The 16754-nt window shown below is 38.0% G+C and overlaps 1 protein-coding gene across 3 annotated transcripts in view; it reads left to right on the top strand.

The window, feature by feature from the left end:
* The window catches only part of RAB4A (RAB4A, member RAS oncogene family), a 29542-nt gene extending 13078 nt beyond the window's left edge, over positions 1-16464 (top strand). Inside the window, exons 2-9 of one of the 3 annotated variants that reach the window (XR_010883720.1) lie at positions 1525-1605; positions 2885-2999; positions 4557-4619; positions 6384-6538; positions 7549-7644; positions 11468-11629; positions 13004-13210; positions 13848-16464. Coding sequence is in view for 2 of the 3 variants with exons in the window: in XM_067293445.1 (XP_067149546.1) it covers positions 1525-1605; positions 2885-2999; positions 4557-4619; positions 6384-6538; positions 7549-7644; positions 11468-11583 (626 nt within the window). In the remaining variant the exon portion in view is untranslated. Of the gene's footprint in view, positions 1-1524; positions 1606-2884; positions 3000-4556; positions 4620-6383; positions 6539-7548; positions 7645-11467; positions 11630-13003 lie in introns of all 3 variants that reach the window. The other 2 variants (XM_067293445.1, XM_067293446.1) reach the window with 2 other exon arrangements.
* The last annotated feature ends 290 nt before the right edge of the window (positions 16465-16754 follow it).

The following is a 16754-nucleotide window of genomic DNA, read 5'->3' as shown; positions in this document are numbered from 1 at the left end:
TGCAGTTGAGATGACAAGATGAAGGGCCCTACTTTTTAGGAGATAATATGCAGAATTTTCATAAAGCAGCAAGATCCCTTTTCTAACTCTTTTTGCGAAGAAAGCATGAGCAGCTGGGTGGAGGCGTGAAGAATGAGAGGAGTTTGGTACGGAATGTCTTGAGAGTGTAAATGATCATATTTGTGAGCAAGAAAAGGCAATCTCTTCTTTCTGAGGAGAGCAGAAAATGGAATCCATATCAAAGCCTATTATAACATTTGAAATGAGAAAAATCATGCAAAGGTAAATTGTAAAATAACAGAAATCCTTTGTACAACATTACCTTCTTGTAAAGATTAATAAAATTTGGAAGGCAACTGAAAGCAAAGGATGGTGGACATTCTCAGGATTCAGAGTCCTCTGTTCTGCCATTGACAACATTTTCAACATCAGGAATTTACTCACCATGAGAGAAACCTGTTTGTTCTTTTTACCATTACTAGGAGATGTTTAATGATACACTATAACAAATATCTATTCCTGCATGAAACAGAATGAGCAAATAGACTGAATTTAATGTGCCCACAGAAAGCTATAAAACTAAGGGCTCCACCAGGGCTCTGATAGAATAATATATCAGTGCTTTGACATACTCGGTATAGTCTAATTTTCTTATTCCCTACCCTTATGAGCCAATATTTGTGTAACCCATTTGACAGCTCTGAACTGTTAACAAAATTAATGTTTAATTAAAAGGTTTTTTTTGTTGATATTACAAACTAAATCCTTTAATCGCTTGCTTATGTGATGTCTTCTAGCAACCTGCTATGTTTATAATACAAATTGTACAATAAAGTTGTAAAGATAACTGTAAAAACAGCTGCTGGGATAAAAATTAATCATGACTCCTTCAATAACTGTAACAGTTGTTGGGATGGCTGTATATTGGGGAAAAAACTGTATACTTTCTAATCACAGTGGTTTGAAAATAAGACAAGGAAACTTTCTTTGATCTTTAGGCAAAAGTGAAAGTCGATCCGGAGAGGTATTATTAAAGCAGTATACATAACTGTTAAAAATTTAAACAGGCCATAGATCTTCAATACACATATTGCTAAATGAACACTGATGTAAATGGTTCATAAGTAGGTAAAGTGTCAGAAGTAACTTTATCTTAATTTACTGTGTGGAGGAAACATGAGAGCAACCACCCAGAATAGAAGTTACTACTTGCCTGTAAATGTATAGGAAAAATATTCCATTTGTTCCAGCTTTGAATATTACAGTGGAATATGAGAATTAAGCAGTTATTCACATTAATGTCAATGTTTATTAAAATGGAGGGGGAAAAAATTCTGGATGGTTTTGTACTGTTAACTTTCTTTTAAGAAATTGACATCATTATGTAGGATATTTGTATTAGCTATAGCTAAAAGCTACAGCTTATAGACAGTAGCTGGCTTGTATACTTGGTCTTGTGCCAAAAATGTGAGTGGATAATAAAAATTAGCAAATGAGCTTATGTTTGTTTGTTTCAATCTTCAGATTTCCTTTTTAAGTTCTTGGTCATAGGAAATGCTGGAACTGGAAAATCCTGTTTACTTCATCAGTTTATTGAGAAGAAATGTGAGTATATATGTGCACGGTAAGAGTTCTCCATTACCTTGTACAACAGATGAAGACTCTGTAAAAGTATTTGTAAGTGTAAGATGTGTGAATATCCATTCTTTGCTTTGTACGTCTTTGTAGGGAAGTATATATAACTCTCATGAATTTGGGTAGATGGGAGTTTTGTCTGACAACTACGTTCAGAACCATGCTGTAAATCTTTGTTGCAGTTTCCCTCTGATCAAAAGCTTGATGTTGAGCAGTATCTCTGTCATAGGTCAACTAAACATAACAGGATGTTGATGGAAAACACATACTTATTTTGTGTGAAAATTAAATTTTGCAGTTATAGTCTTCCCCAGATAAATGATAGGCTCTCAGACCTTCTATAAAGATACTGAGCAGATGAAAGAAAAAGTTGAATTGCATGAGTAGATCTGAAAAGCTTATGGCACAGAATTCCAATCTCTCAACATCCAGTCTCTTTCTAAAATAGCTAGATACCCTGTGCGCTTTGTTAAATATGTCCTATGTTAAATACTTGGTAGGGACTCTGCTGTAGTGTACTAAATGTTATTTAGATATGGATAGATAGGAAAGAAAATTTTCCCTTTTTGTAGTGGAGTTAATATCATGATTAGACACAATTAATATGCATTTGGAAATGTTTTTAAATCCAAGGTGTCTGTTATCTTTCTCAGATGAATGGTAATTCATCTTATCTCTTGAAGACCAGCTCTAGGATGATAATATATAATTATCAAGGAACACTGTATGATCCTGTAATTGAACTTGGGCCATGACCTTGCTTCTGGTATAGGCAGATGTACATTGCTGAGAATCTTGTGATACCAGCAACATATGTAGAGCAAGTGTCTTAACTTCTTGCTTTAAAAAAGAAATATATTTTGCTTACTTGTGGGCAAGACAGGGTCTTTTTTTGTGTTGTGTTTTTCCATTAATTACAATTTTAAGTTATGTCAAAGTACTAGAAAGTGCAGCTGAAGGGGGTATGCAGAAGTTGTCCCATACAGTAATTTGTTAATGGGAGCAAGAAGTAGTTTGATTAAGCTACTAGTAATTTTGAATTGAATAGGATGTTCAAAATATTGTAAGAGGTATTTGTTTCTGAATGGTGGCAATAGATTTATGAATTGCGTAGAGGTTTTTTGATCTTTCAGGAAGTAGTTTGTAATTGGAACACTGAAGAGTTTTGATCCTGCCTGAATTGGATTATGTAAAACTAATTATTTGCTCTAAATATTGTCTGTTTTTCTTTTTTCTTTTTCTTTTTTAGTCAAAGATGACTCAAATCATACTATAGGAGTCGAATTTGGTTCAAAGATCATAAACGTCAGTGGTAAATATGTAAAACTGCAGATATGGGATACAGCAGGACAAGAGAGATTCAGGTGCCCTTTTCATTTTATTAAATGTTGATTGTTGTTAAACTTGCATTGTGGGTGCTGGATAATATTTATCTCTGCTTATAAATAGGCACGGTTTCTGAGTCAGTGGAACTGTATGTCTGCTTTGCCATTGTTAACTAGGCCAGATCTTCCAAGCTGGGCATAAAGATCCATTATTTCAGTAAAGTAGTGCTGACTTGTGGGAACTGAGCTTCTGCCCTTCTCATTGGGTAAAGTATTTTGTGTGATAGTTAAAATATATAAGTGGAATACACAGTGAAAAGCTTCTTCACCAGCCAAACTGAAACTTTTTTTAATTGAAGTATGTATGCTTAACTCTGTTTAGATCTTCTCTTGGTTGGAACAAGTAAATGCTAGGAAGTTGTAAGCCAATCAAAATGTGCATGAGAACAATTCATAGTATTATGTTATATTACCAGAGGGGAAAAATCAGTTTTTGTGCTCACTTAGCTAACCACATTTTTAGATGGACTGAGATTTCTATCTTTCTTTAAAGAAAAAGTGTGTTTGACTTAAAATTGCCGATGTACTTTTAACACTGTATCATACATCTGAGGTATAGTTCAAACTCAGTAGTTGAGATTTGTTGTATTCCTGAGTACATTCACCATCGCAGGGCTTCGTGGTTTTGGGTTGGGGGCTTGGGGGTTTTATTTGTTTTTGGCAAGGGGATGTTGATTGTCAGCAATGGCTAACAAAGGTGACTTTAGCGATAGAAGTCTGGGTAATGGGCGGCTGAGTGGGCAGCAATCCAGATAAAACACTGCCCTCCAAAACACTACCCTCTGTCAGACAAGTTTTATTGGATACATATATGACTCTGCAAAGCTAAGCAGTGATGTGTAGTCTCCATTAATGAGATCTCACCAGTCTGTTGGCCAGATAACTGGGGAGTCTTAGGAGACTGAAGGCTGCGTACTTCGGAGGTTCATGCAAATTCTGCTGTTTTAAGTTCAAAGCATTCAAATTCTTACAAGTTGTTTTTCCTGTTGCTTTTTGTAATCTGTCTAGTTCTTTTCTTTTTAATGTTGATAAAACCTCTGTGTACTTAGTTGTTTTTTTTCTTCCTCTACCTTTTGACATTCACTTTCCTTACCTCCTTCTCTTCAGCTTAGAGTCTTAAATTGTAAAATGGCAGCTACTCCACTCAGTCTTTACTCATCACTGAGAGTTCAAATATAAGTTACTTTTGCTGTTTTCAAGCCACAGGTACAGCCATCAGCTCCCGGTACTGTATTGGACCATATAATACAAAGATATGTGTACCTATAGCAGCACACAGGTCATAATGGACTATGAGAACCCCTATATGGCTACATTTAGTGAAAATGCTTCATCAGAAGTCTAGTTATAAATAGTTGCTGCTGCTGCATAGCTGATTATGTTATCTAAATCCAAGTGAGGTTATTAAATATGACTTATTTCATGTTATTTAATTTAAAACTTCTAAGAGAGCTGCATGTGTAGATTATATTATGTTAAATCAGATTTGAAACAATGAAGATATTACAAAAACGTACATCTTTAATTCTGTTGCAGGTCTGTAACAAGAAGTTACTATAGAGGTGCTGCAGGTGCTTTGCTTGTCTATGATATCACCAGGTAATAAAGTTAACAACTCATTTGTTTGTTTAATAACTATTGGATACAAATAAAAATATTTCTGTTTTAAACAATGCATATTTAAGTTTTGGAACTTACATGTGATGGTATGAAGTCCATAAATGTAAACAGACTCAGAAAAGGATTAGACAAATATATGGGGGCTGGCCCACCGGTAGCTGTTTTAATCATGGCAGACTACATGCAATACCACCACTGGCTCGGGAAGCTTTGCAACCATTGATTGTTGGAAACTGAATAAACTTGGGAAAGATCACTGTGCACATGTCATTATGCTGTTCTCCAAGTGTCCTTTACACTTGTGGTTTTGCTCAATTTCATAGCTTCAAAACAAATAATAATCTGACACTGACAGGATGCCACAGAAACTAAACGCAGACTTTAGCCCCTTTTAACCAAGGAAGTACATTCCTCTTTGTGGAAACTGCTTGTTAGTACACTGGTATAACAGAACATCCTCTAGAGAGACTGGCTCTGCCTGCACATTCCTTAACTGTAGGCCAAAATTCTGTCTCTACATCTTAAATTTTTTTATATCATACTTGACCAATCAAATACCTTTACCTTTACACACTTCCAAATTTTTTTCTGGCCACCATTGACTGATACTGGTCAGATAAATTTGGTGTTTGGTTAATGATGATTCACTAGGTCGGTCCCCCCTCCCCACCCCACCCCCCACCTCGAGTGGACTGTTCTCCTCTGAGCAGTCTCTGAAATTTGTGTTTTGTGTATAAAGTCAGTTCAGTCTCATTTGTCAGTCTTACTGCTTGAGGACTATATCTCTTGACCACCACCACAATGACTAATGGTGTGTACAGGTAACTAACCGCCTGTGATATCATTGGTCTTGACGCAAAGGTGAAACTTCAGGACCATGACTTTTCCATAAGAATAAGAAGTTTTTATCATCCCCTTTAAAACTTCAGAATCAGTTGAATTCCATGTTAACCAGTAACTCAGTCTGTTATCCCTAGATTTCATGCGCAAAAGGCTGAAACTAGATTAGGCATGTAAAATTTTAGCTTTTTGAATTAACAGGATATTTTATTATTTATTTTGAAGTCTTTCAACAGAGGAACAAACTGCTACTTCTCAGAAGCTGCAAGTAGACTAATCTAACTCATCATGATGTGTAAATGTTTTTTGGTCATCTATTCCCCTTTCATCTGGGACTGTCACTCTGAACCATACTAGTGGTGGTTTAAAAGAGGTTCCGGTTCCAGAGATCTTCAGAGCTGCAACTGGGCATGTTTTAGTAAAGCATACCTCATAGGACCTAGTGTCTAGATCGGAATTTATTAATGAAAAGGGTCCTCTGATGAAAGGAATTGAGGCAGTGAAGCATTATGCCCTTTATTCTCAGAACAATCAAAAAAATGAGAAGTAAGCTGAAGGGCACTGCTTTCTAAAGGATCCAGCATAAGACTACAGCACTTGGCTTTGATCTCTTGGCTAGTCTCTCTTGGCGCAGAAACTGCTGAGAAGAAATTGGGTGCCTCTGTGGTTGATTTGATTTTGCTTTTTAAAAACTTTAGCTTTTAAATAGTTTTATGAAGGAACTCGATACTCTTCCCAGTTTACAGCTGGCATATTTGAGATCTATAGGTGGCTTGCATAGCAGCAGTTTGTGGCTTGCCACAAATGTAGACTCTTGCCTTCTGAGTTCTAATCCAGTCTGACTTCCTAGTCTGTTCACTAGAAATGCTTATGCTCTACTAAAGGATGTTGTTTTCTACACAGCCGAGAAACCTACAATGCTCTTACCAATTGGTTGACAGATGCAAGAATGTTAGCAAGTCAAAATATTGTGATAATACTGTGTGGAAACAAAAAGGATCTTGATGCAGATCGTGAAGTTACTTTTTTAGAAGCGTCCCGATTTGCACAAGAAAATGGTAAGCAGTACATAAGATCTTCACGTAGCATTGAAAGATGCTTAATACCTAAAGTGATTTAGTTTCTGTGCAGCTACGGATGGATATGTTTGCCCACTGTATCTTGTCAAATATCCACAGAAAAGAGAGCTCTGTCAGTACATGAGGCACAGGAGGAGAAAAGTGCTGGTAATGAGAACTATATGTACTCTTCAATTCCCATTACCAGTGATTCTTCCTGCCACAACTGCTACTTAAAGGATATCTTCCGTAGTTAGAAATATTCCTTAGCAAATATATATGACTTTGGGCATTATCTTGCTTCCAAAGGGCTGGAGAGAAAATTAGGAGTAATATTTTTTAGTTTTCAGCTTCTTATAGATTTTACAGATTATAGATAATGTTGGATGGGATGTGCCACGGATGGAAGCAATGCATTTTACTTGTGGGAAAGTGAGTTCCAGGCATGGCATGGATCCAGAGGACTGTTACCTGGTCTGTAGTGTTCAGAATTTTCAGTCTTTGAGGGCGTACTTCTGTGGCAGCTAAAGTCAATCTCAGTCTGAGCTGTTGTGCTACAGTCCTTCCATCAATAAAATGTCTCTTCGGTCTTGTGTATTGGTTATAAATAGTCTTTTCAACTATGTTTTTACTATAGATGCTGGCTGTCCTTTTGCATATCACTTTCTATTAATCGAAAACTATATGGGGCTCCTTAATTGGTTTTATATGCTATTTTGCATGCACAGCCCAGGCTAAAAGCCCAGTTTGGGTTCTCACATTCTAAGGGAAATGTATAAATTTCAGAGGAAATATATGTGGTGTTGGTGAGAGGAGCTTGCTTTATTGTGAAAATGTTTTGTGTTTTTTTTACTTTTGCCTTCAAAACATGATTTTCAGGACTAAATTGTTCGACAATTTTTCTCAAGTTAAAGAAAAATTTATTGTTTTTGTAAATGTTCATAGTTTCAATTACTATATCAGAATATTTCAGACTTGACTTGAGATTGTTCTTCTGCTGTCAAATGCAGAGTTGATGTTCTTGGAAACAAGTGCACTAACGGGGGAGAATGTTGAAGAGGCCTTTGTACAGTGCGCAAGAAAAATACTCAATAAAATTGAATCAGGTAAATTGAGATTAATATTCTGACTCTTAAAGCTTTGTTTTTTGAAAATTAAAATATACCTGAAATATCACCATCTAAAGTTCTGTAACGGAATTAATCAAAATTTCACTGTAATAAAATAGCCCATTTGATTTACAGCCACTTCCCATATGTTTTAATAAAGATGAACATTCAAGTCAGAACTGTATACCTAAAGGGGAGCAGGGAAGGGGGAAATCTGTGGATCTTTTTACACAGCATTTCCCTTAATAGTCAGCTCTAAGCATAGGCTGCGCGTTCTGTGGGTTGCTATGTCCCTACAAACATAAAACCTTTTAATATCAGGCTTTAGCAAAGCAGAATAAGAACATAGTATCAGGGCACACATAACTTCTTGACCATATTTCCCCGCTATATATGAGAAGCGGAATGAGAATTTGAACAATAACACTGAAAATGTCAGGGGTGTTCCCTAACAACTGTTTCTCTGAAGTGACCTGCTTGAAACCATTTTGTTTTGCAGACCTAGAAATATAATTTGTACATAATTTTCTTTATTTCTATAGAAATATATTTATACAATTATTTCTGTTTCTGAGCTTCTCAGTGTAAGCAGGCATGTTTCTGTCAGAAACAGGCTCTTAAGTGCTCAGAGTGTCATTAGAGCTAATCTGCATTCCAGTTTCTCTTATTTTCTACTTACCTGATATCTCTATAGTTTTAAAGAATTGCCATTTTGAAGTCTGCCTGACAGACATATTTTGAATGCCCCAAATTTTTTTTTAATTTTAAAGAACATAGTGTTTTCAGATTACTGCACCAGATGCTAAACAAGACCTTTAATTTTAAGCAAGAAAAGGGAAGGAAAAAAAAGCAAAGTTTAGCTAGGTTCTCATGATACCGTAGTTCCATGAGTGGTTTAAAGAGGTATTACTAAGACAGCACTAAGTCCTGCCTCTTGTGGACTGCTTGTCCCCTCCCTTGTGGCAGCAGGCAGCCATAAAATCATGGAAAAATTGAGTGTAAGGGACCGCTGGAGGTCACTCCTGCTTGAAGCAGGGTCAGCTTCAAAGTCAGAGCAGGTTGCTCCGGGCCTTGCCCAGGCATGCTTTGAGACCTCTCCAAGAATGGAGATTCCCCAAGCCCTCTGGGCCACGTGCCCCCCTGCTGAACCACTCTCAAGGTGAAGATTTCTTCTCCCTCATGTTCATTCAGAAACTCTTTTGGCAAATTTTGGCTGTTGCCTCTTGTCCTTTTATTGTGCATTTCTGAGTGCAGTCTGGCTCTAGTCTTCTCTAAACCTCCACCTTTTAAGGTCATGAAATCCTGCATTTAGGTTACCTCTTAGCCTTCTCTTCTCCAGGCTGTACACACCAAGCTCCCTTAGCCTTCCCCTCCCCACATCCAACCGGTAGCAAGGCTGAGAATGTCTTTCCAGTAAGCATCCACACAAGCAGGCATATACAACATTATATTTTATTTATATATATATACATGTAAAATATTGCAGATTAATTATATAAAGTGTGTGTGTGTGTGTGTGTATACCACCCATACACAGACAGACATACCCAGCAGTCACTCAAGCAGCACCAACAGCCTCACCCTGTTGCCTTCTCCAGCCAAGCAGGAGGAAGGTCTGTTAGTGTGACATACATATATTATTACATGGATCCCTCCAGCAACTGGGCTTAGATACACAGGATCCCTCATTTCCCCAGTAGCTGGCCCCTGGACATACAAGCCCCTGAGGCTGCAGCTGCAGTCCAGTTGCTAGTACAGACCCACACCCTCACACACAGTAGATCCCTCCAGCAGCTGGCCTTTGATGTGCAGTCAAGCCAGTAGCTGGTCTTGGATCCTCACTCACTCTGTGGTAGGGGACTGGGACTCCCCTGGTCCTTCTGGTAGCCAGCTTCCCCCTTAGAGACCCACACACACACCTGGCTCCCAGGTCACTTCATCTACTGCCTGCTAATCTGGTGTGATGCTTGCTAGTGAGCACCCACTCACTTGCACACCCTCATGTGCTCCAGTTGCAGGCACTGCAGACACATGGGCCATCTCACATGTGTTCTGACTCCAGTTGCTGGCACTTAAACCTGCCTCCCACACATGCACACAGAATAGAGTCCCTCACCCAGTAAGACAGTTAGAAAGGAATTTAATAAGAAGATAGGACAGACTGCACTGATTGCAGGTCAAGGTTAGACAAGTGTACTGACCAGCATCATTTATGTGCAACCACTCCCTCTTTATTTCTTTATCCCTCTAGTTCTCTGCCTTTGATTCCTCCCCTAAACATCCCATAATAAGTCTTGCACAATCCAGAAATGCTCTTCCCCTGCATCCCACAATGTTTCCCATGCCCCAAGGCAGTAATTCCCCTCAGTCCAAAAGGTGCTCCTGTTGATTCATCATGCTGGGTTTTGCACCTGGCCCAGGGGGCTGATCTCCTGGGACAGCCCTGGGAGGAGCAGGACAGGGTGTCTGTTCCTCTCAGTAGGTAATTCAGGTTCCCCACCTGCCACTGTGCCTCTGTGCTCCTCTGGGCTTGTGGAAATGAGCCCTTGATGGACTGATCACTCTCCAGTGATGGACATGGGAGTAGCTGGGACAGGGTGTTATTTGGGTTCCCTGCCTGCCGTTGTCTCTCTTGGCTCCTTTGTGCTTGTGGAGAGGAGCTTTTATTTTCTGACCACGTAACCTAACAGGAATGTGCTGCAGTCCCTAACTGTCTTAATGTTCAGCCTTCTGCTGAACTCTCTCCAGTGTCTCTCTTCTGTACTGGGGAACCCACAACTGAACACAGTACTCTTTCTTAAGTGCCAAGTAGAGGGAAATAATCACTTTTCTCAACTTCTCTCTGCTGTCTACACTCTTGCTATTGCAGCCCAATGTGTTGTTATCCCTCATGGCCACAGCTACGTACTACTGCTTCATGGTCAACCTGTCCATCAGGACCCACCTCACCCCACCCTCACCCCCCCTGTCACAGGTCCTTTTTTGCAGCGCTGCTACTTACTTTATCAGTGCCAGGCCTGCACCACTGCTTGGGGTTGTTCCATTGCAGATACAGAGCTCTGCATCTGTAGCGCTGAATTTCGCAAGGTTCCTGGTAGCCTGTTCCTCCAGCCTGTGAAGATCTTTCTGAATGGCAGTGCTGCCCTCCAGCTATCAACTGCTCCCCTCAATGCAGTGTCAGCTGCTAGCTTACTGAGGGTGCACATGTGTGTGGCTAACCTAAGTGATCTGAACTGAAGGGATTTTTCACTTTTTTTTTTTTTTTTTAATTTACTAGTTCTAACCTTGGCCAGTTCAGCATGTAGCTGTGAGAACATTTCTGAAGGCACAGGGGATGGAGTAACCAAGTTAGTTATAGCAATGAATAGCAGAAACAGGGAAGGTTGAGACTATTATTTCCTCTGACAGCATTGCTTTATAAACTCCTACTGTCAGATTGATCCATTTTTGTTTGGCTTGAGATTTATAGCACTTCTTTATTTGCAAATTAATCTTTGAAACCAGGTATCTTATAACTTGAAACAGTGTTTGCAGATATTTTAGACATTTCCTTTGTTAGAAGTAGTAGGTGCAAAAAGATTTCTTGTTGCAGTTTAACTCAGAGACAACTGCTTTCTCATTATGATTAAGGCGGTTGAAATTACTGGAGAAAATGATTCAGGTTTGGAATTGCCTGAAGGCAGCCAGAATTGCAGTAGATCTATTCATCACTAGAGCAGAATGTCATTGTTTGTATCTGATGTTGTCTTTAACTTAGAATATATTATCTATAAGTAAGTAAAAGTGATCCATCTTCTGTGACCATTTTGTTTCTCATCAGGAGAACTAGATCCAGAAAGAATGGGCTCAGGTATTCAGTATGGCGATGCAGCCTTGAGACAGCTGAGATCACCACGAAGAGCGCAAGCAGAAAGTGCTCAGGAATGTGGGTGTTAAAGAAACAAAATACAAAAATCCCAAATACTGACCTTAGATACAGAAGGTAAGGTTACAAAATCTTGGGGCATTTGGTAAATTACCTTATTTCATAAACATGCTATTTCAGCTGCCTGGCTTTTCCACAGTTAGCCTGTAAAACAATATAGATTCTAATGAAGTAATGCACAGTAGAACTGAGTTTTTATACTTGATTTTTCTTCTACCATCTACCCACCAAAGGAAGACTAATGGTCTTTCTAAATATTTATGGGTTTTTTACTTATTCTGAGTAATGCGATTGAAAACATTTAAAAATTCTGAATCCCTGAAAAGCATTATACCCTTTATAGTTACCTAATCCACTGAAGAGAAGGTGAATCCATGGTATCATGGGAAAATATTCTTGGAAATGAGAATTCATGAAATGTATGGTGCAGTATCTTGCACCAGAATCTTGTTAAAAGCTATTGTATAGTCTCTTCTGAAAATACAAAGTTTAAAGACTAAGAGGCTTGAAAATTAAAGGTAGTATTGGATTCCAAACTTCCACTGACTTTTTGTGTCCCTAAAAGGAAAAACAGCCCAAAGTAGTTCCCATTTCTGACTGCCATGAGCGGAAATGTCAACAAAAGAATAGTAATATTTGCTGCTTAAGCAGTGTTGCTATTTCAAGCAAGCTGCTCCCTAGGGCTTTTGCAGCCTATAGCATGGGAGTGCTGGCTTCCAAAGACACCCAACAGGGAAAGTGAGGAAGAGATTTTTCCCTTTAGCGGTAATAGGCAAAGAGAGCTTGAAGTCTCATAATCTACCCCCTAAAACAGCCTGGTAGTTAGTCTTTCTCATAAACACTTATCCTTCTTTGACACCTTTCAGTTTTTAGATAACTAACTCCTTGCAGTATATAAATGGATAGGACAGTGCTTTCTCCCTCAGTCAATAATGAGAATAATTAAGGAATTGCTGTGTAGTTATTCTGACATCACTAATCCTCACCTCTCTAACAAATGAGGGCAGCGATATCAAACTAAACTAGTACTGAAAGCAGAGTTATTACACTGTTTTTACTGTATTCATTTTGATCATTTTGAACAATGCACACCACGTTACTGAAACTGCCAGCAAAAATTTTACAGAACATTAAATAAGGCTGCATTCAATTCTGTAATCTCACTTTTTGTTCTTTGTATATTCTGGGAGCTTAGCTCCCAATTAAAGCTCAGAATTTTAAATAATACATAGGAATCTTCAAATTCCTTTCCTCCCATTTTCCTTACATAAAATATGATCCTTCAACAAAAAGACTGGTAAAAAGGGCATCCGTTTACTCTGACTCTGTTATGACTGTACAGGAGTGAATGTTCACTGATCTTATTTCAGGAATTGAGTTTTAATATTGATCAGATGTACAAAAGTGATGGAGCTCTTATGTATTTTTCAGCTGTCGATGCAAATGGTGTTTGAAGAAACAGACAGAAAAGGTTTGAAGGCTATGCAGTTTTTTTTAAAACATCTTCCAACTATATATAAACAGGAGCAGACCACTGCTGACAGTGAACTGTGTAATGTGATGCAGGAATGTGCACGTGACACAAAAGACTGCAAAACAAACCTTATAATTTGGTGGACAATATTAAGGCTCATACCTGTATGTAAACATTTTCCATTACCTATTTTTGTTCCTTCATCTTTAGTTTAAAGCATTGCTCTATACTGTATATAATGTAACGGTAAATTTACAAAGCATGGTATACTTATATATGATGATAGAATGTTGCACTACAAGCAGTTTAATATTTTATTTTTTTATCATATAAACTAAAATTTAACTGAGGTAGGCTTTATCATGTTTGTTTGTTGCACAATAGGTTATATTTATTACCGGAATTACAAAGCCACTGGCATTGACTGTCAGTGATGGATTTTTTTTCCTTAGTTGTTTGCCACATTCTACAAGCTGTTTACATGACTAATACTCAACATATGGTTAGCACACTTACTTATGTTTACTAATACGTCAATTTGGAAAGACATTTTTATTGAAGTGCACCTATCCTATTTTCTCACAATTCTTAAATAAATCTCTTTCAAAGGTCTTTTATCAAACTTCAAAGGTTTAGAAAAGAACTCTTTCTAAGTATCAAATGGCTGTTGACTACTTGGATCTACTTGGATTTTGGATTTTTCTGTTTTCTTGGTCCTGATACCTTGTATAGCACTGATGTCATGAGGTAGTATTTATGTGTGAATGGAACCATGCATATTCTGTTTATTTGTGACTCTAGTCCACAGGCATGGGCTTACAGAAAATGATCATGGTAAGAGTTCTCTTAAGCTCTTATCACTAACAAAGCAATCAGCTATGGAAGAGAGACTTCTGCTGAAAGCATACCTGGTAAGGTACAAACTGAACCCAAGTGGGTTCTTCCAAAGTATGCTGAATGTAAGAAATTTAAAATATCAATTTCTTGGGTTTTAAAATTTCAAGTTCTTAGTTTTACTTTATGAATGTTTAAAATTAGACTTTACATTTGGGAACTTGCAGTCCATCTTGCTGGAGCTCTACCTTTGAACTTTGTGAGTGCACTCCATGTAGAGCTGTCTGCATTGCCCCCAGGAGATTCACATAACGGAGGGGGAAAAAATAAGCACACTGCTTATGTAGTTCTTTGTTCCCCTGAAACTCATCAAGGGGACTTTCAGCCTTGGTATTGATGTTAATATGTTAAAACATGCAATTTGGACTTCCCTCCTACCCTTTTTTTATTGTGGGGAAAAGGTATGGGACAACAAATTAGAAATCCTGTCCTCATTGCTCTGCTGGAGACAGAAGAGGAAGAGACTTGCAGAGGTTCAAGAGGGAGGCCAGAACCACAAACATTGCATATCATTTTTATAGTGTCATGACAATTGATCAATTAAGACATCTGTGGCTTTTGTATTGCCAGACAAGGAGCTGTGGATTTAAGCTTAGTGTTTCTAGTGATATCTAAATGCAATCTAGTAAAGAAATGGGAGCAGGGCCAGCATAGTTGCACTGATGGAAATCACTAGTGACATTTTTACTTAATTACTTGAACTAGAAATTGTATGTCTCCTTGGGAATGCATGCTAACACAGAAGATAGTTGATCGGAACCTACTATTGAAATCTCAAGGGCAAATATGCTTTATTATTTTCTATATAGGAATCTTTTGTATTTAAGGGACACTTACCAACTAAAACCCAACTGATGCTGTAATTCAGAGGGCAGTCATAGCACAAAAGCAAGGCAAGAATGCTGCAGAGAGATATACCATCTTTCAAGGAATTCTGTTTAAAGGTATTCCCTTTACCCTGACATTTCTGGTTCAGATGGATGCTTTTCTAGAAGTTATACAGCTAAGTCATCTCTGAATTAAAAGTCTATAAAGAATTGTATTTGCTTTGTACTGGAAAAGCCTAGGTTGAGTCTTAAGAAGACTGTTGGGTCCAAAGAGTTTTTTTGTTATATATTTCTCTATTGCCTATCTATCTCATGCAAGGTTGGATTTGTTACATAATTGATAACAATTATTCTGAAGGAGCATTCCCTTCCCGTTAAGATCGTAGATTGTTTTTGAAGCAGCTTAATCTGGCATTTACAAGAACTTACCTGTCTTAATCCTCATTCAAGTAATTACTTCCAGTTTTGGGTAGTGGAAACAAATTACCAAAAAAACAAATCCACTGAACTAGGTATTGGATGTAGTTACCTCCTCTACCGATCCAAATAGAATATTATTCAAATGAGTTATGTTGTATTTCTGCCAGAGGTTGGAGGTGGTGAGGAGTTTCTAAAAACCCCAAACCAATGCTGAAATGCTAGAAAAATGAGATATCAGGGAGTCTTTTTTTTTTTTTCCTCCTTTCTCATAATTTAATCAAAGTTCTTGGTACACTGATAAAACAGAGCTGAGCATTTATCAGCTCTGACATAGCACAGGTAACAGTCTCTCTTCTGCCACTATTACCATGGTTGAAATGGAGTTGGCTTTTGATCAGAATTTCTTTCCTTTGAAAGGAAAGGGGAAGGACTACTTAATTCTGTTCCTTTTCTTTCAGCAGTGTATTGCTTAAATCTTCAGGGTTTTGCAGTGGTGTGTTTTTTGTTATTTTTTTACACTCACCTTTTCCTTTATCTAGAAGACCGGCCTCTTGTTCATAGTAGTTTTGATCATTTTGATAAAGTTTTGGGGTTAAGAAGTAGTAAGCACTTTTTCCTGTAACCAGTTGTCTTAAGCTCTCCTCATGAGGAAAGAAGGAATAACTTCATTATAATCCATTTTGACATAGTTTCTACTGTTTTTTTTAAAGTGCACCCTTATGCTACTAGAACACATTAAGCAGGCTAATATAAATGCTTTGTAAAATGTTACCACCTTTTATGCTGCATATCTTACTATAACATAAAAAAAGAAATTTCTAATACAGCAACTGCTGAGGGAAATGCTATTAGAAGAAATAGCTCTCAGCAGTGCATGTTATATTGCTTACTATTTCTCCTCTAAGGATTTTATATTTATAAAAATAAACATCAAGCCAGTAACAGCCCTGAGGTAGATTTTAAACTTTGTTACAGTTCACAGGGTAAACCAAGCCCTAGCTCACCTAAATATCAAGTGGTATATATTTAACCCATGTATGTTTTTAGCATACAGTGAAGTTCTTACTCTACCAAAGCAAAATGGCTTAGGGTTTTAATATACAAGACACCCAAATACTAAAATTTATTGGTTGTGGAGCTTTAGCTGTTCAAACTTTAAAAGGTTTAAATGTCATATAAAAGCCTTTGTCTTGCCTTTTAATGAGTCTGTTGGGACTACACTATTTCATTTGATGCTTGTATCTAACACTGAATAAAGAATTTTTCTTGATATTCTAGGTGTTCTATAGCAAACTGTTTATTGTACAAATTTTGCCAGCTAAGCTACCTCTTTAAACAAGACAAACTGTAGATGGTCTTGAAAAAACAAGATGTTTCTGCTAAAGTCATGGTACAGTCAGTACTGGGCTAGGAAAGCAGCAGCAAAGAGAACTGGAGGGCTTCAGCACATTTCCCAGGAGCTGGAAGCAGAGCAGTCACTGCCCCAGCCCTGTGCACCACCTGTCTTGCTGCTCAGCCTGAAGCCCCTCTGGCCCCAGCTTTTCCTGGGGCCCCCCACAGCTCAGGT

This window comes from Apteryx mantelli, chromosome 3 (genome assembly GCF_036417845.1).
Source record: "Apteryx mantelli isolate bAptMan1 chromosome 3, bAptMan1.hap1, whole genome shotgun sequence".
Classification (NCBI taxonomy): domain Eukaryota; kingdom Metazoa; phylum Chordata; class Aves; order Apterygiformes; family Apterygidae; genus Apteryx; species Apteryx mantelli.
Note: the sequence above shows the minus strand (reverse complement) of the source record. Positions and strands in the feature narration are given on the sequence as shown.